Source organism: Electrophorus electricus, chromosome 24 (assembly GCF_041902795.1).
Source record: "Electrophorus electricus isolate QZ-2024a chromosome 24, ASM4190279v1, whole genome shotgun sequence".
Classification (NCBI taxonomy): Eukaryota; Metazoa; Chordata; class Actinopteri; order Gymnotiformes; family Gymnotidae; genus Electrophorus; species Electrophorus electricus.
In genome coordinates this window covers 6,985,972-7,008,546 of record NC_137520.1, presented here as the reverse complement: position 1 = coordinate 7,008,546, position 22,575 = coordinate 6,985,972, and the positions used below count along the sequence as shown (strand labels likewise).

The 22,575-nt window shown below is 44.2% G+C and overlaps 1 protein-coding gene across 4 annotated transcripts in view; it reads left to right on the top strand.

Annotated features, from left to right (window-relative positions):
- Positions 1 to 492: 492 nt before the first annotated feature.
- Positions 493 to 22,575, top strand: part of foxp1a (forkhead box P1a) — a 28,030-nt gene continuing 5,947 nt past the window's right edge. Inside the window, exons 1-8 of one of the 4 annotated variants that reach the window (XM_027017916.3) lie at positions 493 to 646; positions 10,192 to 10,343; positions 13,441 to 13,521; positions 16,708 to 16,845; positions 16,947 to 17,036; positions 17,162 to 17,294; positions 17,913 to 18,078; positions 22,183 to 22,287. In XM_027017916.3, coding sequence (XP_026873717.2) covers positions 10,206 to 10,343; positions 13,441 to 13,521; positions 16,708 to 16,845; positions 16,947 to 17,036; positions 17,162 to 17,294; positions 17,913 to 18,078; positions 22,183 to 22,287 — 851 coding nt within the window. In that variant the 5' untranslated portion in view covers positions 493 to 646; positions 10,192 to 10,205. Of the gene's footprint in view, positions 647 to 1,215; positions 1,370 to 10,191; positions 10,344 to 13,440; positions 13,522 to 13,998; positions 14,148 to 16,707; positions 16,846 to 16,946; positions 17,037 to 17,161; positions 17,295 to 17,912; positions 18,079 to 22,182; positions 22,288 to 22,575 lie in introns of those variants that run through there. The other 3 variants (XM_027017917.3, XM_081706805.1, XM_027017918.3) reach the window with 3 other exon arrangements.

Here is a 22,575-nt window from a genome sequence, read left to right as displayed (position 1 = left end):
CACGCCTAAAGCGTTATAGTTGTTAAATATTTTTTTTGTCTAGAGTTTAGACATACTCCTTTTATCTATGGCAATATTTATAATATAAAAGTTTAAAATGACAATTTCACCCACTAATAATTCATTAACTCATATGACGTTGAACCGCTGGTCTCATGATGTGATTAGTTGCTGCGGTGGTGCCTTGATGCTGTCCAACACACTAAATGTATTTTAAAATGAATCAAATGTATAGCAAGAATCTTTTAAAACATTTTTCTGTGATTACTCAGCAGGTGGATATGACGTCATGCTTTTACAAATTACTGAAAAGATCAAACCCAAGGTCCACATTTAGACGTTACCGACAAGATATTTCAAGCATAAATTCCAAATATTTATTTATTTAACATTTTTGGAATAAATATGTTGTTTTCTGTTTTATCTCTGTGGTTGCGAGAATAGTTCCCTAGTCCCGGGAGCGCATGAATACATTTGTTTACATTGTGCTCCGTACTTCTGCGCGAATGCGTTCCAAGCACTCACACTAGAGCGAGGCAGCGCCAGCGGCAAGTGATCTCCGGTTTGCCGCTGTAGCTTTCGCGAAAACCACCGTCCTCTTTCCACCAACTTCTGTCAATATCTGTAGTACGTGAACTTCATTCCGGTGAGTTGATAAAAAAAAATATTTTTTTTTGGTCAAGTCTGGCTTTCAGTACATAGTATGGTTTTACACATCAGTGTTTCGAGCCTGGATCTTAGCTAGCCGGCTAACTGGCTAACGTAGCTACAGAGTACGTGCTGCCCAGCTAGCTACCTAGCTAGCCGAGTATGTGTTAGCTAGCCAAGCTATTCACTAAGAAAGCGGTCGTTTTCCGCCGGGTTAATTTTTGAGCGTTGGTGGCGTTACGATTAAAACCAACAAATATCTGCGGTGAATAGTGTTCTCTACGCTGCCACTGTAAACGGGAACGTTGGCAAATGTCATCCCTCGTTGACAGACGCGGCTCGGTTACTGGCTAACACATGTGCGTCGTGTTTTTAGAGAAGTTACGCTAGCTTGGCGAACTTAGCGAGTTGAAGCAAACATTTTTGAAGTTTGCCATACGAAAGTAGTTGCGGCTTTTCAGTCCGCTCACTTGTCGGCTAGTATTCAGTAACTTGCTGTAGTTTCGGACTATAACGTTTAAAGGATTTCATAGATAAGACGTGACCTCTTGGCTTTTTATTCCCTTCGGCACGGCCAGGTGAAGTCTGCTACTGACGTCCATATACTCACGACAAAGGCTTATCCGGCATGGCACTACATTTTTGTTCGTTCAGAGGGCTGAAAAAAAAAAAGTCGCCTCACTTCTTTGTTTTTAGTCCCCAAAGTCGATAGATAACTAAGGTAACGAAGCTAAAGATGGATTCTTTTTAATAATGTCGTGTAGACTATCATTTGTAGTCGCGACCATGTTCTTTGCAGTGTTTGAATTTCTGTGAACCAGGTGTTGCGTGCCCTGAGGATGTAGTACGTGCCAGCAGCGCTCACATCTTTAAAACATTTGTCCTAAAGATTTCACTTTTCTGCTTAGTTGAACAAATAACAAATAAATTTTTACTTTACGTTTATGGTGTTGCTTCGGGTGCAACTCTGCTCCAGATGTGTTTGGATAATAAAAGGTGGTAGAGCAGGACTTGTCATCCATGTGTCTCCTGCTGGCTATGTTATTTAACAGTGTTCTGCTTCAGTGGGACAGTTGTGGTTAAATGTCATGGGAAATTGCTCTTTGTTACCGTTGGTTTGGCACTGACTTTACTGAAGCAATTAAATAATCCTCTAATCATAAAATCCTTTGTTAACCTGGCATTCAACAATCAATTTGGTGCATAATGTGATTCATATTGTGAACCAGACTTAATGATTAGGATGTTTTGAAAATGTTATTCCTTCTTTTACCAAATTTTAGGGTGTGACTTTGTAGCATCTGTGGGAGGTTTTTGACAGCTGCTGACATACCGGGTATTGTTTGCCTATTAAGGGTGTGTTTGATGACTTTGCAGTGCTTCCTGTGTGTAAGTGTGTGATGGGATTGCGGCGTGGAGAGAGGGGTGTTTTTCTGTGCTCGTCTGATTTCATGTCCTTGCATGTGTAGTGATTGTGCAGGACCGTGCCCTGAGAAATCCTATTCTCATCTCCTTACATCATCTGTTTAATGTTCACTTTTTTTTTTCCTCCCTTTTATCTCTGTCCTCCACTTTCCTGTTCTGTAGTAACCATGCCAGTCAGTGATGTGGCTGGCATATTCTTACAATCAATATTATGTGACTCATTTATGAGGTTCATGAGTTTTGGCACTTTAAAATGTTGCTCTGCGTTTGTAAGGACTCCTACTGGGGCAGCCGTTAAGAAATAATACATTCGAGCTGGTGAAATTTATCATAACCATGTATATAGCTTATTGGAATTTAAAATTTCACAGGGCAGAGAGTATGGTAGCCACATCCTTTGTGGTTTGAACCCTACTGGTAATGCACTTAAATTGCTCTGTGCCGACTTAAGATGAGCATGTGTTTTATAAAGAAACAATAGGATCTGGCCATGGTATGTAAGGTTAATTTACTTAGAAGTTTCTCTCTAAGAGAATGTAGTCGCAGATGTTCAAATAAGCGTAATGCCCAGATCTAGGTATCATAACGTGGATAGTTGTGGACTCAGTAGCCAATGTTATTTGTTTGACAATTTAATATAGGACAAATATTTTATTTATTTGTTTGGTTAAAAAAAACAAAAAACTAACTGATGGATTTTAAAAATGCTCCACATCGGTATTGTGCAAGTGAGGGAGTATTCACAATATGCCAATCTAAGCATTTCTACTTTTGTATACCCTGTCTGTGTTTTATTTTTATCCATTGCACTTTATAATGGTCTCTCATTTGGTCTAAAAGGAGCACTTTTGTTCTGTCAGAACGTCCATTAAATATCTGGTTGTCAGATGCTTCACAAGACCGTGCGTTCTGGTGCTTTGAACTGGCACTAGATACATATGAAGCTCGGAATGTAGGAAATCTGCTAGGATCCTGCATCCTCTAAATTAATACAAGCTGATGCAGCGATGCAGCTTTCCCTAACGGGCAAACAACGCCCAGTACGAGAGCCGATTTGCTAACAAACTGCTTGTGTGTGCGTTGCTGTTGCATGCTGGTCATGACCTCTTGGTCGGGGTGGGGCTTACCCCTTTGCCTAGCTGAGCTACAGCAAATTATTTAACCATGTTCTTTCTCCAATCGGTTTGAGTTTGTAGCGTTACAGTTGTGGTATTTGTTGGAGACATGCTGATTAAGGTGAACGCCTTGGGCACTTTGAGCAAGAGAAGATGAATTGTCAGTGATTGCGCCAATGACTGAAAGATGTTTTCTTGCCGTAATTGCAGACACAGAGACACACCCGTTGTCAAACTTGCGCTGGTACAGATGTGATGGTACCTGTCTGAACCGAGGCCGAACCCTTTTCTTTTCTTCTCGTTCTTTCGCTTTTTTAAATGTTCCTCTGCTATATACTTTTGCTTGTGTTATTCGCTGCTTGTGTGAAGGGTCAATCCTACTAGGAAAACCTGGCTCGTGCTAAACGATCTTGCACATCATTGAGTGCATGGCAACTTGCAACACAAGTGGACACACGCTCTCTGTTGCACGCTGCTGATCCACATTCGCAAAAGGCAAATGTTTGTTGCTCAACATGCTTGGGGGCATTTTCTTGCTTTCACGCTGGCCTGCCTCTGGATGGGCTTAACTAAAAGTGACATTGTTAATTCTCCTCGAATTCCAATTTTCTAAAAAAATTACCCACTTCTACCCTTTTTTTTGGGGATTGTGTGCACACCGTGTCCCTCTACAGTATCAGTTTGATCATTATACAAATGCCACTAATTCTTTTGTCATATCTTGAGCCCCACACACCTGTCCAAATGGCTGGGAACAACAGGGCTGTTATGCAATCTTTGTTTGCCCTTGAGATTGGTTTTGGCATGTCACCACAGAGCTGATAAAATCCAAAGTGAAAGAAGGCAACAGAGTACCTTCTTTCTTTTCTTTTTTTTTTTTTTTTAAAGAACTGAGAGAGATTGTGTTGACTAAAAATATTCAACCGATTTAACTTTTGTTTGTATGTCATGTTGATGGCAAACACATGAATGCACTGGTGTGGAACTTAAAGTAGTTTCGTTTCCTCCAGCCACAAGAAAGTTTGAGATTCTTTAGACGTACCTGCATTACAGAATGGTATTTTGTCATCCTATCGTTTTGGTCATAATTTTAAGTCGTATTGATTAAAATACTTTTGAGTTTAACTAACATCGCTTGATGTTTTACAGTGCAGTATCTATCTATATTGAACAAATGACTTAAACATTCAGAATCTGTGTATTTATTTGCATCCATTGCCATTTATATCAGTGTGGATACAATTTCTTTTTATGTACATGCGATTTAAAATCAAATTATTGAATCTGAATTAATACCATACTACTGGAGTACACTTGCAGGATACGATACATTTATGAGATATCTAACTTTTTGGGTTACCTCGCTAACTTTAGCCTAACAAATATGAACTAGCCAGACAAACTTGTTTCAGTGAAATTGACACATGCATAGTTAATATTTTTAAAAAGTGTGTGTGTCTGCTTTTTTCTTCTCTTTTATTCCACACACATTTTGAACATCGATAGCCCCACGTCTTTCTTCCATGGTGTGACAGACTTAAAGCAGTATTGCAGGGGACCTCTACAACATGCTAGCCTTTTCAGCACATTTATTGGCCTACAGCATCCAGGGTTTACAGGGTTTGCTCAGACGTACTAGAAAAGGAAGTGTAGAATAGTGGTAAAAGTATAGTGTAACAATTTGAGGCAAAGGTAAAATCATTTGATGGAAAATGCCTTATAAAGTAATGAACATTATGTTCTTTACTGGAATTAACTTAAAACATATTCCGTAGCTACAGATTAGTATGCACAGCAGTTTTCTTGTATCTTGGTATGCACAAAATGTTTTGCCAAATACAAATTGCTTGTATATATGTATATTTTTATATGTATGTGTGTTCTGAAAGTATTGCTTGAAAGATTTGCTTCAGGACAGAATTTGAGTAAGATTTGAGGACAAGACTCAGACGTTGCATTATTTTATTTGTTTTATAGGTCATGGACAGATACCCTGATATATTCTGTGGTAGCAATTCCTTATACAGGTTGGAATTCATTAGTCTCTCGCTGATAGCAGACCATCAAATCCCTGAGGCAGCAAAACCATTCTCTTCTTCATGCTTTACAGTTTGGCTGCGGCTCTGATAGTTTAATGGTATGCAGTGTTTTATATGCAGTGTGTCCAAATATGACACTGTGTATGTTTACCAAAAAGTCCAACTTTTGTCTGCACCGTCCACAGAACATTTGCTTTAGTAGTGAGGTTCATTTTGGCATCCGGCCTTGAGGTTGCTTTCATGTTTTGTTTGGTTTGATTTATTGCTTGCATAATGTGTATCATCAGTAGTAACCTCCTATTGAGTACCTCGGGTTTTATTTTCAAGGTAGTCTTATGAACACTGATGATATTAAATGCAAGGGATGCTTACAGATCCTTGGCTGTTATTTAGGGATCTTGTTTGAGGATTGATTGGCAAACACATGCGCTGATCTTGGTTGGACTCCTAGGCAACGGTGTGGCAACAGTGCAGCGACATTGCATTTCACCCGTTTGCAACTGTCCTCTTAGAGTGCTGAAGGCTCACGTCTGTACAAATCCAGTTATAACCTCTTCCAGTCTTTTAGCAGCAGCTTTTCTTGAGGGTCCTTCTTGATAAGTCCATATTGCACCACATTACACTGTAATGTGCAACAGAATTACAACAGACTTCTGTTATGAGGTTCAAGCAATCAGTGGTGTATGTTACCATCACGGGCCACTTTATTAGGAATACCTGTACACCTGCTAGTACATGAAGTTAGCCAATGAGCCAATCGTGCGGCAGCAGTGCAGCGCGTGAAAGCATGCAGACACGGCTCAACTGACAGTATCAGTTAATGTTCACGGTAAAATCCGATTTGGAGGGGGGGGGGATGTTATTTGAGTAAACTGGAATGTGGCGTGGTAGTTGGTGCCAGATGGGCTGGTGTGAGTATTTGTGAAGCTGTTGTTCTCCTGCAATTTTCACGCACAGCAGACTCCAGAGTTTACACATACAGGTGCGAAAAGCAAAACACGTCTACTGAGTGGCGGTTCTGTGGGTGGGAACGCCTTGTTTATGAGGGAGGTCAGAGGAGAATGGCCAGACTGGTTTGAGCTGTCAGGACAACTATGATAACTCAAATATCCACTCCTTACAACCATGTTGAACACAACCATCTCAAAACACACTGCATGTTGAAGGTTGATGGACTACAACGGGAGAATACCACTCAGAACAGGACTGTACAGTGGCCTCAAGCCAATTTAAACAGGACTGTTGGAAAAAGGCGGCATTGCATGTCTGAAGAATCTTGTTTTTTTGTTTTTTTTTTCCCTGCAACATCCAGATAGTAGGGAACCATGGACTCAACCTGGCTTTTGTCAGCAGTTCAGGGTGGTGGGGGTTTAATTGGGTGGGAAAGGTTGTCTCTGCTCACATTAGGTCCCCTAATGCCAGCATCCTTTGAATGCTGCAGCATATCTCCTTATTGTCACAGACCATGTGCTTCCCATTATGGCTCCAATTTGCCCATCTTATAATGTCTAGTTCCAGAACGGTAATGTGCCGTGTTACAGTGCACCATGTAACCATCACCTCAGACCGGTTCCGTTACTGTGAGTTCAGCACATTGAGTCCAGCAGAGCCTCTCTTGGCTGAGGTAGAACGAGGAATCCACAGCATTAATGTGTAGCTGACAAATCTGCAGCCGTTTCATGATGCAATTATGTCAACATGGAGCAAACTCTCAAATGAATGTGTTCCAATACCTCATGGAATTGACGACACATCGAACTGTGGCTGTTCAGGGAGCCAGTTGTAGCTGTTCTGAGAATATAGCTCTTACTGAGTGTGGTATTCCTATTGATTATGTATGGCAGAGCAATACTCCTAGCTGAGTTGAATGGAACACCTAACGCCAATTACTGGTATTACTGGTTTTTAAGGTTATCTATAGGTCCACATACATTTTTAATTCATGCAGAAATACAGATAAGTAAAAAGGGTTCGCAACCTTTTGTTTGCAACTGTATGCCAGTACTACAGTGGAAATTGAGAATTGTGGTGGAATAAGGAATCTGGTCTGCGGTGCCAGTTTCTGGAAACGGACCTCTGTTTCCACTGTAAAGGGACTTTATGATGGTGAACGGTGAAAAATACACAGGCTAAGTAGAAATGTAAGAAAACCGTGTGGCTTGCGCCAAAACACACCAACCACTTATGGAAGTTATTTGTGCCTTTGAGCGATGAACCCAAATGTAATAGAACATGACATTTTAGTCATGGTGGGCTGGCTTGTCCTGGACAGCAATTCTACAGCCCGTATTGCTTCCAGTCAGCAGGCAGGCCGTCATGAGGGAGATGTACCCACCACAGGCATCACCGAATCTACGTGGATCACAGGCATCACTAAATCTACGTGGAATCAAAGGTGGCTTTGTGAAAAATAAAGAGACGCAGCTTAACGCTTGAGGCTCAAATTCTCATAGGCAGTTTCACATGTCTCAGTTGTACTTGGAACAAAATCTCTCTCCCACAGATTGGTGGCCATAATGTGAGAAGACCAGCTAAACATATTCACAGCATCATAACTAATTTTCTGACATTCATTTACCTGGTTTGTATTATTGTTTGCTACGTTAGCTATGCAATTACCATGCTGTGTGGTGGTTGTGTTATGGTCTCATAAAATGTAGGTGCCCTATAAATGATCTCTCGCTCATTCTGTCTATTCATAAATCGTATTGTTTATTTGGAAGATCTCCCCCTCCCCTTTAAGCTATCTGATTATACTGAAGCACTTTTAATTACCTAATTTTTCAAGATCACATGGGTAGGCTATTCCATTGCAAAGTTTCAGGTTTCATTATCTCCTTTAGTACTTGCAAGTAACTGCTGTAACATGCCCCAGCAATGGCAAAAAAAATCACAATTAACTAACTGTTTAAAAACAGTTAGCAAAAAATGATTGTCAGGTAGAACAAGGTTGCACCATCCATTGCTATTGCCATTTTCTGCTGGGATCTTTTAGACCCATTTATAGAATTTAGAATTTCACCTTTTTCTGCCAGTGCAGGACATTTAGAGGGGGTGCATCACGTTTGCCAATAGCACAGCCGTTTTGACCTGATTTTAACTTATTAATTTTGGTCAGTATCTGTAGCGTGAGAGTTGAGTGATTTATATCTGTGATGACCCCCAAAGGTTGAGATGAAATGCGTGAGGAGCAGGAGGACCTTCTCTTTGTCTTCAGCTCGCACATCCCAGACTGGGGATCCTTTTCATGAAATCGTGCTGGCCTACAACACGAGCACAAGTGTGAAGGCAATCACGAGGTTACCTTCTGTGGGTGAGCCACGCGGATATGTTGTACAGGGCTGTGTATCCGCATGGCGTGAGAGAGTCGGCTTGCTGAACAAGGAGTAAAAAAAAACAAAACACGGAAATCTGTCAGTCAAGCATCATTTTCATGCAGAAATTAATTGTATGATTTTATTCTTATTTTCTGCAGATTAATTGAAATGGGGGGAAAAGTGCTTTGGGTTTTTTTTTTTTTGTTTTTTGCGTTCATCTGTTTTGTTATGCACTGCCATACTAATTATCTAATGAGCTTAATGTGTTACTAAAACATAATGCATTCTACATTTTAGTTTTCTGCCAAGCTCAAATATAATACCGTACTTGTCAATGAGAAGGAGTCCCATGTAAGTGTTTCCTCAGAACTGTTCATATCGGTTTAAATGTATAAAATTGCTGTTTTCTATGTTTGCTGCTGTTCTAAAGCAGAACTGCGGTAAGAAAAGTTAATGCATCGCATCCTTACAAACACCGTTAGCTTGCTGCTATAATGGTAATGATGTGCACTGATGCTGCAAATGCTTTAAGAGACATTAACGACATGGGTAACTAGTAAAGTATTTGTATAAAAAAAGTATTTGAAACTGTTATATCTTCCATGCAAAAAGGGCTGCGAGCCTGTTTGCATCTAATAACACACCCTCGTATCCCGTGAGCTCTGTTCTGGTTCACATTCATGTCAGGAGAGGGGCAGCTTGTTTGTCTAGAGATTTTCTCCACTGTTTACTCTGGCGGTGTTGCTTTTTGAATCGCTCCCCCCGCCCCCACCAGCTGTTTACATAAGGCCCTCCCAGTGTATTATGGCACCTGCAAGATCTGTGGATCGTACCACCTGGTTAATGTTAAATTGCTCCAGAAGCACAATGTGTTTGTTAATAAACACCGAACCTTGGGCTCCTTTGTTTACTGTAGTCATGGTGGCAATCAGTTATTTAGAAAATATCAGCTCTGGGTTCTTTGTGTGGGAGTGGGTTTAACCATGCAAGGACTGGTGAATGTTCTTTGCAATGAAGAAGGCCTTTTGAGGGGGGAATCAGAGATGGTGATGGAACTGGCAAAATATATAATCTGGAGGTGGTTCACTTGGATGATTCACTTGTTTCATGAAGCTTGTCTTTTTCCATATAGACCATTTCCCATAGAGAGCTAGCCTGAAGTTCTCACGAGGGCAAAATCCTGTTGCTGAATTCGAAATATTTAACAGGACTGTATAACAGGTTAACCTCCATCGTGTAGCAGTAGGTCTAGGAATCTTATGTTTTCATGGCAGTTTGTTTGGACACACTGATGTGAACAGGCTGTTTTGCACAGATGTTTGTTGACTTTAAGGTGGACAGAGCAGGATATCGGTTGAAGGGCAGAACCCACACTCATTCTCTCAGAATGACACTTTTTGTGCCCGATTATTTTTCATTCAGAGAATGTAGTGTCAGCATTTTCCTGCTTCTGTCTTCTTTTCATGTAGTATTACTCAAGATGGCCAAGTTTGTCTGTACCATGTAGACTCCAGCTTTCTCAGTCCATCTGCTGTTTTGAGTGGTTGGTTGTTGCCCCTCATCCCTTAAAGTCCCTTAGCATGATGTTTGAGCTGTGCTGATTGTTGCTAAGGTGTGTGTCTGTGTCTGTGTCTCTCTTTTGTTTAGGTCATTACGGCGATATGCAGGAGTCCAAGACGGATCAAGCCACCAACAGCAGCCCAGCCGGCCAGGAGCGACTGAGCTCTGAGGAGGAACAAGCCACCAGTGAGACTTCAGCGGTGAAGGCATCTACAACCAAAACACAGCAGATACAACAGGTAAAGTGTCTTCTCAGGCCATTTATCACTGCAATCTCCATCAAAGGAGGCTGAAGACAGTGTTACTTTAAGGAAATGGTTACTCAAAAGTAAATGCTAACTGACATTCCAACACTTGTTGCACAATGGCGTTGTTAAGCAACCAGTCTTGAGCAAACATGCAGCAAACCAGCTATTCTCTGGAGACAGCTGTCAACACATTTTTCTCCTGTAATATTCAGCATTGTAATTTAGAAGTTAGCTCAGACTTGAGAAGCCCAATTCCGGCCTAAAGGTCCGGCTCTGTTGTGGCATTTGTGACCGCGTGCTTCCCGAACGCCAAAGCCACTCTGCAGCAATCACCCACACACACCGTCGGCCATTCTCCGTGCCTCACGCTTAGCTTCCAGACAAATGATGTCACCACAGTCACCCTCCAGCTTCTGAAATATATTCCAGACAGCTGTGGGTTTCAGAGCAGCCCCCTTCACCCCCTTCAATTCCCCAACCTCACAATCTCCCCCCCCCTTTTTTTGGGGGTGAAAAACAACCTTCTTAGCTTTCTCCCATATCTAGTATCATTTTCAGATCCCTTGGGTTTCTCTTGACATGATCCGTCTGCTTCTCCTGTTGCTTCTCCATTGAAGTTTTCCATTTCCCCTCATGTCCCATCCACCATTCTTTTCTTTCCGCCGTGCTCCACATGGGGGAGTTCCGCAGGGCCAGATGTTCAACCCTGCCGAGGTGTGAGAGGTCTGAGCAAGGAGGACGCTCCTCTCACTGGCCATTTTGTTTTCACAAATGTTGAATTCCGGTTTCCTGGTTTTCCGTTTGTTGGTGCTTAACAATGGAAAATGAGAGCTAGTATATTGGAGAAAGTGGAAAATGTCCTTGTGTAAAATACACTAGTGCTCTAGTACACCTTGTTACTCATTTGTGGTTTTCTGGTATCATGTAAAAGTTTTTACTATATGACTGTTTAAGCCTCTTGTTTGCTGTTTTAACTGTTTGCTGTTTTAACATTTGCGGCATTTACGTAAATGTATTCAGTTAAAACCAGCCGCTTTTTTTCTGTTAAAGGTTGGTTTATAATCCAACCACAGGCCTGCTATTGCACTGTACATTTACTTGTAGAAGCTAGAGTGTAGAAAGCTGTGATTGACCGGGCTTTCGAGAACATTATGTAGAGGATTGTTGATTTATTTCTATGTTTCTCATGTACATCATTTGTAGATTTTGGAAGCAACCTTTGTTGCTTTACGTGCCACCAAACTTGTGGGGGGGAAAGCTAAGATAAATCCAGACATCGTTTAATCTGTACAACGGCTGTCCATGGTTGGGAGTCCACACAATTGAAAGTGTTTGCATGGACAGAGATTGAAATTGATACATGGTTAGCTTCAGACTGAGGTGGGTAGTTGTGTAGTTGGACTTTACCCTACTCGATTGGACCCAGTGGCGATGCACACTGTGGCACACCGATATGCTAGCATTAAATCATAACTAGCATGTCCCATTGGGGGTGTTGAACACTGTTAAACAGGGCCAGGCCACTGTGGTTTACCTTGTACTGCGGTTTCATGCTGAAGAGACAGACCACTGCTAACACTCTCTCACTGCGCTACAAACACCGTGAGCACTTCCAGCGCTCTGCTACACGCAACCCCCACTGCCCTACACACAACCCCAGTGCTGCCGCCATAATACACGCGCCGCCAGTCCTTCTACCGCTCTACGACACGCACCTCCACCATGCTGTAGACCCTCCTAATCCAGCACCCTGTCGCTGCTTCTTACAAAGACCAGGGGCCTCATTTCTATAACGAGCCTTACTGGAAATGCCTTACTGGATTTACTGTTGCTCGGCGCTTTTGTGTGACTGCTTTATAAAAGTGTATGAATGAATACAAGATCCAAACTACAGGTGCGACTGAGTTATTTATAAATATCACAAAAGTTCCTAGAAAATTTTGCATATAAAATATATGTTTTGCATATAAAATAAGGGGATGGTGTTCTCTCCAAACTCCATGCCAGCTCTAGGAAGTCAATATCATTCTCATGAGCTAAGAAATTGGCCCGGACTTGCACGATGGACGCTTGGTTTGCCACGTTTTCAAGAAGGGGTAATGCAGGGGTGATGAATTAATGCACAACAGGTTTGAGAGGGAGAAAAATGTCCAGAAGTGTCTGTACATCATGTGGGAAATGTGCATTAATTGTGGCATATTTTCGGCTCACCTTGTCATTTTTTAAAATCATTACTTTAAAAGTGAAATTGCACACACGACTATGAGCACATCACTGTGTACAAATCTTTTTTTAAACGAGGTCCACCTTGATATCCCCCCACAGTACACAACCAGAATTTCTTGTCTAGAACTGAGGAAATGCCCTTTTTTGTGATCTGTAGTGGTGGTCTCCTGTGTGTGTGTATTTCCATGATACTTTTGGTCTGTGTGGTATTTTGTGACCCCCCACATATCTTGCCGGCCCAGTCTGCATTCACAGGCCATTCAAACTTTCGGTCCTGTTTGCGCTTTGTCTGTACTGCCTGAGCACACCTTCACCAGTGGTGGAGCAGTGCTGATTCATCCCAGCAAAGGCAAGACTTGACTCATGTCTCAGGAAGCATTTAAGAGGACGATTCAGCCACTTTTTTTTTTTTGTTTGTTTGTTTTTGTTTGGGTCCTTCCCAGATCTGTGATCATGCTGGTGTTAAAGCTCAGCCTTGATTTGGGACGCTAAAAGCGAACGACCGTCTCTGTGAAGCTCGGCTTGGATACGAAATAAAAATATATTAAGATTTGCAGTTTGAAAAGGTTGGAAAGTCATTTCTTGTGTGTTCCAGAATGTATTTTGGGACTACAACCAAAAAAAAGTAAGTGGAAGTGGAGCTTAAAACACTCCACCCTGTTGTTGTACTTGAGGGGATCTGGCCTTTTCCAGAGGACATGGCCTTTATAGAAATTTACGAAAGGACAAAGGCTTAAATGTTGTGTGCAGTAACAGACTGACAAAGAGTCCACTTGCATGCACTCCTCTCAAAAACACATGAATAGTCCTTGGAGATCTGCCGAGCCAATCAGGAAACTGTTATTGTTTTTTGCATCTTCAGGCACTTCAAGTTGCTCAACAACAGCAACAACAGAGTGGGGAGAAATCCCAGAAGAGTGTGGAGAAGGAGCCAGAAACACAGGTAGAACTACAGTCTGTTTATTGTTCCCCCCCCCCCCCCCCACACACACAGAGGTTTGATGGTGTTTAATATTACTAAACACAAACGTCTGGTTTATCTTATGTTTTGAAGATTGAACACAACAGTACTGTTTTACAACTGTATTATTTGCCTTGGATGCCAGTTCCCAAGGACACAAATCCACTGTCTAAATATTTGCTTTGGAGTTTACTAAAAATGTTTTATGCCTCCTAATTCATTTTAAGTTTTCAAAGGGCCTGAAGTGCTTCATGGACAAAATTATTCGATTCCTTTTGGTTCTGCAATGCCTACTGATAATGATGAACTTGCATGTTTCTTTGCGGCCAAGTGAATAAACGGGAGCTTTAGCATGTCAGTGGTTCAGGTTGGACATCCTGTCGACATGGGAGGTACACAGGGCGGGGCTACCGGCCAGTGACACGTGAGTGCCCAGTTAAACGGAGGTTGTCCTCTTTGGGCGCCTGCCATTGGTGGAAGAGGGGGGCAGGATGGGTTGGGCGGTTGGATTCACGATAGCAGAGCGCTGCCACCGCTACTCTCAACAGCATTAAAACAAGACTGGTGCTGCATGACATCCCGCCTTTAACGCCAATGGAATTAATCAGGTTTGTGCTGCGCTCGGCGAGTTGGCTGGCGTGCTTTTGGTTGAGCAAGCTATGGAGGCTGGCGTCTGTGAAGTACATTTATTCGCCTTATTGATGAGGTTCTTGGCTCTTGTACCCGGTTTTGTTACGTGTTTTAACATCAGCTATTTGTGTGCTGTTTTTGAATGAGGCACACGTGTTATTTTTAAACTTGTATAATGGTTGGATTTTTTTTATTATTATTTATTTATTTATTTTCACCCCCCTGTATGTACATCACTTTTAAAAATGTATATCAGCTTCTTACACGAGGAGCTTATGTTCCTCTGGTTCATGTCTGTTGAAGTTGTTAGCAGGGAAGAACTTTGTTTGCTGTGTGAGAGTGAGCATGGTATGAACAGGGGATTACCGGGACACATTACAAAGCCATCACAGCCTGTGGACCGGGAGGGAGTCATTTACATCAGGGCAACATCGATTTATTTAATCATTTTTCCTCCCCCTACCCCTGTAATGTCACAAAGTAAGTGTTGAACTAAACAAGTGACTGGGGTTGGGGGTTGGGGGTCCATGACACCTGATCCTTGATTCCATTTTGTAAACAATAGCTCTGTAATGCTGAAAGGTTTTCTCCTTCTCTTTGTGGCTTGCTGGCGTTGGCTGCGCAGAAATCAAATCACCCCCCCCCCCTTTAAGAACAGAAAGTCTTAACAGGGCATGAGTTATTAGTGCGTTCCTTTTTTTTGTGTGTGTCTGTGTGTGTGTGTGTGTGTGTGTGTGTGTGTGTGTGTGTGTGTGTGTGTCTCTGCTTTTCATATTTACCCAGATGCAGAGTAAAGGAAAGAATGTTATTTTTACTTTGGGTGGGGAACCCAAACCAGAAATGTTCAAGGTATTGAGGGCAATAACAAAGGGCTATGTTTGTTTTTGGACCGTTGAAGCCTGTTGATTTATGGGCTGTGTTTTCAGAAGCGCTCGCTTGTTGACATGTGCTCACTCATGGGGAGTTGGTTCTCTGACACACTGGCAAGAACAATAACAACAACAAAACGATGTTTGGACTTGTCTGTCGTCATGGAGACAGCACTCATCAGCGCTGGCTGAGACTGTAAAAGGAGAATTATTTACATTAATTGGTCGGTATGTTGGGGTTAAGCCGAGGGGTTGCGGAGTTGCTCTCGTGTTTCAGTGTAGTGAGGAAGCTCTGCCCAGGTTTTGCTGGCTTGTCTTGCCGAGCTGCTCTTCGCTGTCGTCTTCAGCCAAGCAGCCCTGATGGGGGTTTTCTGGTTTGTTTTCCTCTGTTATTGGTTGAATGATGTTTTTAAAAAAAAAAATTTTTTTTAGCTGTTATTAGACCTTCACAGTAGCTTACATTCATCTTCCCCATCTCTGCCGCACACACGTGCACAAAGAGATGGTGTGGGAAAGAAGCGTGTGTGTGTGTGTGTGTGTGTGACAGTCCTCTGTTATATTTCACTCATAGTTGCAGTGACATGGTCCAACGCGGTGTTTACTTGAAGCTCAACACAGCTGGCTTTACTGGAGCCCCTTGTTTGTTTGTGTTGCAGAGCCTTAATTAAAATGCAATCTCCAGTTTTGTTTTTACAGTTGCTGTGTACCCCAGTGGATGTATTATTTATATGGCTCCACAAATGTGACTTTAATTATTCTGTTTATGTTTGTTGTAAACAATTTTAAAAAGCTATGTGTGTGCGTGTGCGCATGCGGCTTGAGCAGTAATTGCTCGGGGCTAGGTGATGCGTGCGAGCCCATTTTAAAGGCTGTACATTTGTAAAGATGTTGGTCTCTCTTGTGGGTATTAATGTTTTTCTGCTTTCTTTTGTAGTCGCTTTAATGCTCATGTCTGAACCCATGTCGACACAGCAAAAGTGGAAATGAATAATGCATTTGTCTTTTTTTTAAAATAAACTTTTTTTTTTTTTTTTTGTCTTGCTCAATCATGTTTGTAAATTATACATGTGTGGAGGTTTAAATAAGGAGCCTAGTTTGAAGAGATGTCACCCTGACACGCACACACATACATTCAGGTCAGGGGAATTTGTCTCCGTTGAAGCAATGCAGAATTCTGAGCACCACATTTTTTCAAGAGATGTTTGTTTGTTTATGTAGCCTTGTTGATGTTTACGGTTAAAACTCTGAGAACTCGAGTTATTTCCCTGAAATGCCCAGATTGTGAAAACAAGGGGCCTGCATTCGCTGTTAGGGAGCGGCACAGCGTGTCCTCTACTGTCCCTCCTGTATTCAGCGTGGATGGGATCTGAGAGATGAGCGCAAAACCCAGTTAGCGGGATGGCCGAGGGGTGCGCCTGTGCCCGCCGCGCTAGCTAGCCGCACGTGCGCCACTACACACCAAGCCTCCAAGTGCTCCCCTCCAGGGGTGCAGACATGCTCGGTCTATTGCTGGGAGCTAGAGAAGATTTTTAATCAGCTGGATGGAACTGTTGCTGCGTGGGTCTTTGCTAGGAGTTTGCTTGGTGTGTCTCAGCAAGAGAAATCGGGAGAATATGGGTTTTGTTTTTAGGATTTATTGCGAAAGTATTGAAGGTGTGTGTGTGTGCAGGTGCCCGTGTCGTTGCCGATGGTGACCCCTCAGGTGGTCACTCCTCAGCAGATGCAGCAGCTCCTCCAACAGCAGGTCCTGAGTCCCCAGCAGCTGCAGTTGCTCCTCCAGCAGCAACAGGCGCTGATGTTACAGCAGGTAGTTGCGCATGCCAGCCTATCGCCAGCCCCCCACCCCCGTAACGCCTCGGAACGTCCCGTCACGCCCCGTGACGCCTTTTCCCTTTTGCTCCGTTGCAGCAACAGCTCCAGGAGTTCTACAAGAAGCAGCAAGAGGAGCTCCACCTGCAGCTTCTCCAGCAGCAGCACGCCGGCAAACCTAGCAAGGAGGTAGGAGCAGCAGCCCACCGACGCCCCCTGCCGTGTCCAAACATGCCTCTTAGCCCCGTGTGCGTGTGTGCGTGTGTGCGCGTGTGTGTGTGTGTGTGTGTGTGTGTGTGCGTGTCCTCCCGCAGCACGCGATCGCCCAGCAGATGGCTGTCCAGCAGCAGCTCCTGTCCCTCCAACAACAGCACCTGCTCAGCCTGCAGAGGCAGGGCCTGCTCGCGCTCCCGCCCACCACGGCCACGCTCGCCTCACTGCCCCACGGTAGGCCGCCCACCACCCGACCCTCACCGCTCCATCACCTTCCTCCACCAGCACCAGCTAGTCTGCCTCCTCCCATCCTCTCTTTGTGGTGTTATTCAGCAGGCGTTCCTGACATAGGGATTTAGGCCCAGTCATAGCAGGCCTACAGGTCAGTGTGGGACCAGACTGATGCCGGACCTAAACGCTGGGGAGGGGGGGGTGGGGGTGCTGTTCGTGCAAGCTGCTCACTGGTGAGGGCATGGCGCTCTCACGTTACAGCTGTCTGAACCGATTACTTTGTCACAGTGAGCCTGTCCGTTTCATTACGCAGTGGACTACAGCCACTCCGCCCCAGAACATAAGCCGTAATGGTCTCTCAAGCATGCGGCCACTTCATTAGGAGAATTATTATTTTGCGGTTTAAGGCTTTGTACGGTATGTATCGACTCTCCAGGCATGTGATTAAAAGCACTTTGATCTTCCAAGTGGGCACGGTCTGCACTGCTATGATTTCAAACGCAATAACAGAAATGTAAATGATAGCAGCGCGCCTTAGTGCCGTTGGCGCAACAGCGATAGCACAGTGTCCGCGCGACTAGACGGCAGGAAAGCTGGTGAACGCCCAGCCATGTCCCGCAGGTCTGATCCCGGCCGAGCTGCAGCAGCTGTGGAAGGACGTGACGGAGGGCAGGGCGGAGGAGAAGAGCAGGGCCGACAAGTCGCCCTCTCCGCCCAAGCCGCCGCCGCTCAGCCAGCACCCCAGCACCAATGGGCACCACGCGCCCCGGCCCCCCCGGAGAGAGAGGTACGACCGCCGTCCTGCACCAGCCCGGCTGGGAGCGTTGCATTAAAGAGATTTAAACAGGCTTCATGCAGGATGCGCAAGATTTAGACGGGCAGAGGAAAGCAAAAAACACTCTGGCGTGGAGGACTGTGAAGACTGTGCAGGAGCGTGGTAATTAAACTTTACTCGTCTGGGAAGACACGGAGCACAGCAGCTCGCTCTGAAATGCAGCGGATTGCACAGCATAAGCTCTCGGCTGGATGCCAGCGTTGCCCCTTCTAAATTACTGAAGCTTGAATACCACCAGTCGTTAGAATATGCTAAGCCCAATCGGTTTATGTTTTAGGCGCATTTAGCACACCTTCAAACACCTATTAAACGTGTGGCAGCTTGTCTCGTCATGGCATTAGCTAGCTATGTAAAACTGGTTAACATGAGTTTAAAGTGCAGTCCGTTCTGTAACGTGCATGTACAGACAGAAAATTAAAGTAAAAAGATGTTAAGAAGCCAGTACAAGTCAGTATAGTAATCATATGTTCATAAAGTCTTTATTTCTTATTATTTTCAGTTACTTTTGTGTGTTTAAAAAAAAAAAACAATAAACAAAAATGCAATGCTAAATGAGAGGCTGTAGCAAATTATTTAAGTTCCACATTTAAGATGAATTATTGATTTTGTCAGTTAATGCATAGGAATAATGGATTATCGATAGTCTTTTTCTCATTTTTTTTGGTTCGGGTGCACGTGTGTGCAGCTGTCGTGCCCATCCCTGCCAGGCAATATTTGCTTCCTAACCCCAGTGTAAAACGGCTCGCTCACTTAATTGAGCCCTTCGGTAGCATCTGAATATCTGAGTCAGGTGTGTTGGAGCTAAACTCCAACGGGATCTCCAGGAGCGAGTCAGGTTCAGGAATTGCACCACAGGCAGTTGTTAACGTTGTTGGCTTCTCCCAGGTTGGATTTGATGAATTTTCACATGCCTTTAGGTGCATCAGCTGGTTCCCTGTGGCATTCCAGGCATTTGAGGTGCCCCGTAAAAACCAGTTCAGCAACTGTTTGCTGATTGGTAGATGCTATTTTCGCTGTGGCAGGGCGTTGCCGTGCGAGGCTCAGGTGTTGGGCGCGATAGTTGTTTTTGTGGCCGTGTGAAACTCTTTTGGATGTGCTGTTTTGTACCCTGTAGGCTGTATGCAAGATGTTTGCTTACGTGCTCCAAGTCGCGCACACAGAGGTGCTCACTTCTGTGTTTGCAATCCCATTTATCGATGCACTCAAGAATGCATCGGTTACACGGGCGGATGTCTTTTTGGTTCGGGCATGCGGCGGGGAACACCAAGGGGCCGAAGGGTCCTGCGTGTTGGGGCTTACCAAGGCTCTCCATTAGTCATCGCGTCATCGCAACATCGCTGTCGGCGAGATTGTTGGTTCGGAACTTGCGAGCCACGACAAGCGTGGACGTTCAGATTGTTACTAAAATCGTTCACCACTTGCACTTTCAAAATATTCCAAGGCATAAGGTAGCCGCAATATGTAGTAATATTACCGCAATATGTAGTAATAATACCTCAGTATGGTTGTTGTGTACCTATTGTGAAGCTCTTACCACGTGTTACTCCATACTATCCCACCATATTGTAAAATGTTGCATTTCTGCAACCCCCCCACCCCATTACCTTGAAGTCCACAGTGTTTTTTACTTTGAAGTGTCGGGCGAGGATTATTGACTGGTTTCTTTTACCTGCCGTTCTATGAAGTCATTGCGGAGCCCGGAGGTTATTCCGAGACCTCTTACGGGCAGCTGCCGCAGTGCCGCTTGTCCTCTGAAACCCCACCGCTCCAAGCGGCTGGGCTGGTTTTCCCTCTGCGCGCCGGCGGTTTCCTTTGGTTCAGGGCGCCCGCTCGAGGACCGCGCGGCCTGTCTCGTGTATCACACAAATTCCTCGCCGGCAGGGAGGCGCCTGCAACTGGAACCCTGCGTGCACGGAGCGGGCCCGAGCCCACCTCTCCTGGAAGATGGAGAAACGCCATCATTCCCCTCCACCCCCCCGGGGGGGCACTGCTCTCCCTCACAGAGCTGTAAAGTCTCCTGACAAATGTATGCCTCCTCCCTTTATCCCCCCCCTTCCACATGCTCCTTAATAAGGACCATTCCTCTGGGATCTGGTCGTAGCTGGATAGAGGCCATATCCTCAAGCCCTGCTCTCGAGTCTTCTGGCTTAAGAGCACTAATTAAACTCCACAGGAGCAGGTCACTGGGTGCTTTCTGCACCATACCTCTGCCTCGTGGGCTGGAATTTCAGAGCGTTGTCTGGTTCGGAGAGTGCATGTAAACAAAGCCCGGGAAACATATTTTTGTTGTTTTTTGCGTTCTCGTTCATTTGCAAAAAAGCTGCATTAATTTGTTTGTCAGATTTGCATCGTTTGTGATTGCGCAGGATGTGATATGGATTGTGGGCATGTGTGTCATAGGGAGAGGGGACCTGTTCATAGTCTTATTTCACCTGGAATGTGTAAGGAATGACTCATCATTCCACTTACGGTTTTGTAAACAAGATTGCATATCCCAGCTCCAGTAGATGGAAAATTCCAGTATTTGTTATGAATATTAGAGGAGTAATATTCCCCTCATCAACAGACTATTATAGGAGCATTATTTTGAATAGTCCATTTAGAGTTTGTTTGCTTGTTTAATCTTGTATTTATTTACCTCCTGAAGTTTCTGTCACTTCCTGTGACTTTCACAAGAATAGAAAACTGCATTGCAGAATATTAAATGGAATGTAAAAGTGTGCTGCTCAGATCTTTATTCCTGTGTAACACGCAGAATGGACACGCTCTCACCGAGTCGTCCAAGGCCATACTGGAGATTTCACTGACTTTTTCACTTTGCTTTTAAAGGGCCTTTTCTAACTTCTGATATCACAGAGCAGTAACAGTTAACATGTTGGAATTAATGTGCCATAGCAGTAAAGTGTCGTAACGGTAGCAATGAATGTGTCGCATTGTGCTTCATTAATGAGTCATTTACAGCAAAAGTCTCGGATTGTATCTAAGGTCGTAGGATAGCTGAGCTGAGATCAGTGACTTGAAACATGGAGACCTTTTTTTATGAATACACACAAGAGAGGGAGACCTCACTGGCTCCGCGGTGGCCGTACTCCGCCTTCCACACGGATACGTGAACGTTTCCGTTGTGCTCAGCTGGAAGCAGTGGGCTTGTCACCATATCAGCAGTGTCTCAAATACTGCTAATGCAACACTGGATACCAGACTGATACTGTGAGAAAGGGAACTCTTCAAAACTACCCTATTGATTTGTCTCTGAGGGCATGACCTCACCGACGTGTTCCTGAATAACATGTTCACCTGTGGGGTCTGGATCTGCTGACAGATCTGATGGCTACATTTGTCAGTACTGAAGGTTTTCTTACATGATTGCCACAGTATTAATGTTGCAATATGTGGGTTTTTCAACAGTAGTGTCTGTTTTGGATGCGCAGTGGTTTATCAGAATTGTTTAAAATGACAAACACTAGACTGCGGGCTCTTCACTAGAACTTTGCTAAAGGGGACGAATTTGCGTTGGCAAGCCAGGCATGGCAATCGCAAACAAGCAAATAATGTGCCATGAGAGATTTGAGAGGCGCCGCGATTGGGCATATCCCATAAACAAAGCCCCTCTAAATGACTGAATCGCTTCAACACAGCTCGTTATTAACCAGCCCTGTTGACTCCTCAGCTTGCAGTAGAGGCCGGAATACCGGTCCCTGTACTTTTCTGCCACTGTTATTCTCAGGCTGTCATTAAAAACAAATGAGCTTCGATTCATAGAATTGTGCTGCTGCCAGTGTGAATGCGGGGTAACATTTGATGTTTGGCACAGGTGGTGCAATTCGAGCGTTGCGCACAAAACGACTCGGTCTAATTAGCATGCGTAGTTTGACTTGCTCGTAGGCAGAACGCAGCGTCAACGTAGTGCCGACTTGTTTGAACTCCACACACAAAATATCGAAAATCGAGTCCTGACCTCAGAATCAAGCATCACGTTGAGCCTGAAGATGTGTATAACGTTACACCCCCAAATCTGACCGTGCTTTGCGTTGAACTCTCTTCTTTGTGTGGTAGTTCACAGGAGACTCATTCCCAGAGCAGCCATCCACTTTACAGCCACGGCGTGTGCAAGTGGCCGGGTTGCGAGGCTGTGTTGGGAGACTTCCAGTCGTTCCTCAAGTAAGTGGAGACTTTGCTCGTGCACTCTCGCTCGTGCGCCCTCGCGGCGTCTTGCTCACCCTCTGTCTCTCTTTCATCCTGTCTGTATTTCTCCTGTGCAGTAAGGGGAGGGGGGCGTTGAAGAAAACAACTCGGCAACGTTGTGTACTTAGTGGTTTCTTACTCGTGTGCTTACTCATTCGTAGGCTTTTCTGTCCCACCCCCCCCCGCCGCATTTTTCTTTCTTCGTCAGCTCATTTCGGTGTGCACCCTCTTCTTTCTCTTCCGCTTCACAAGTCCTCTCCTTTC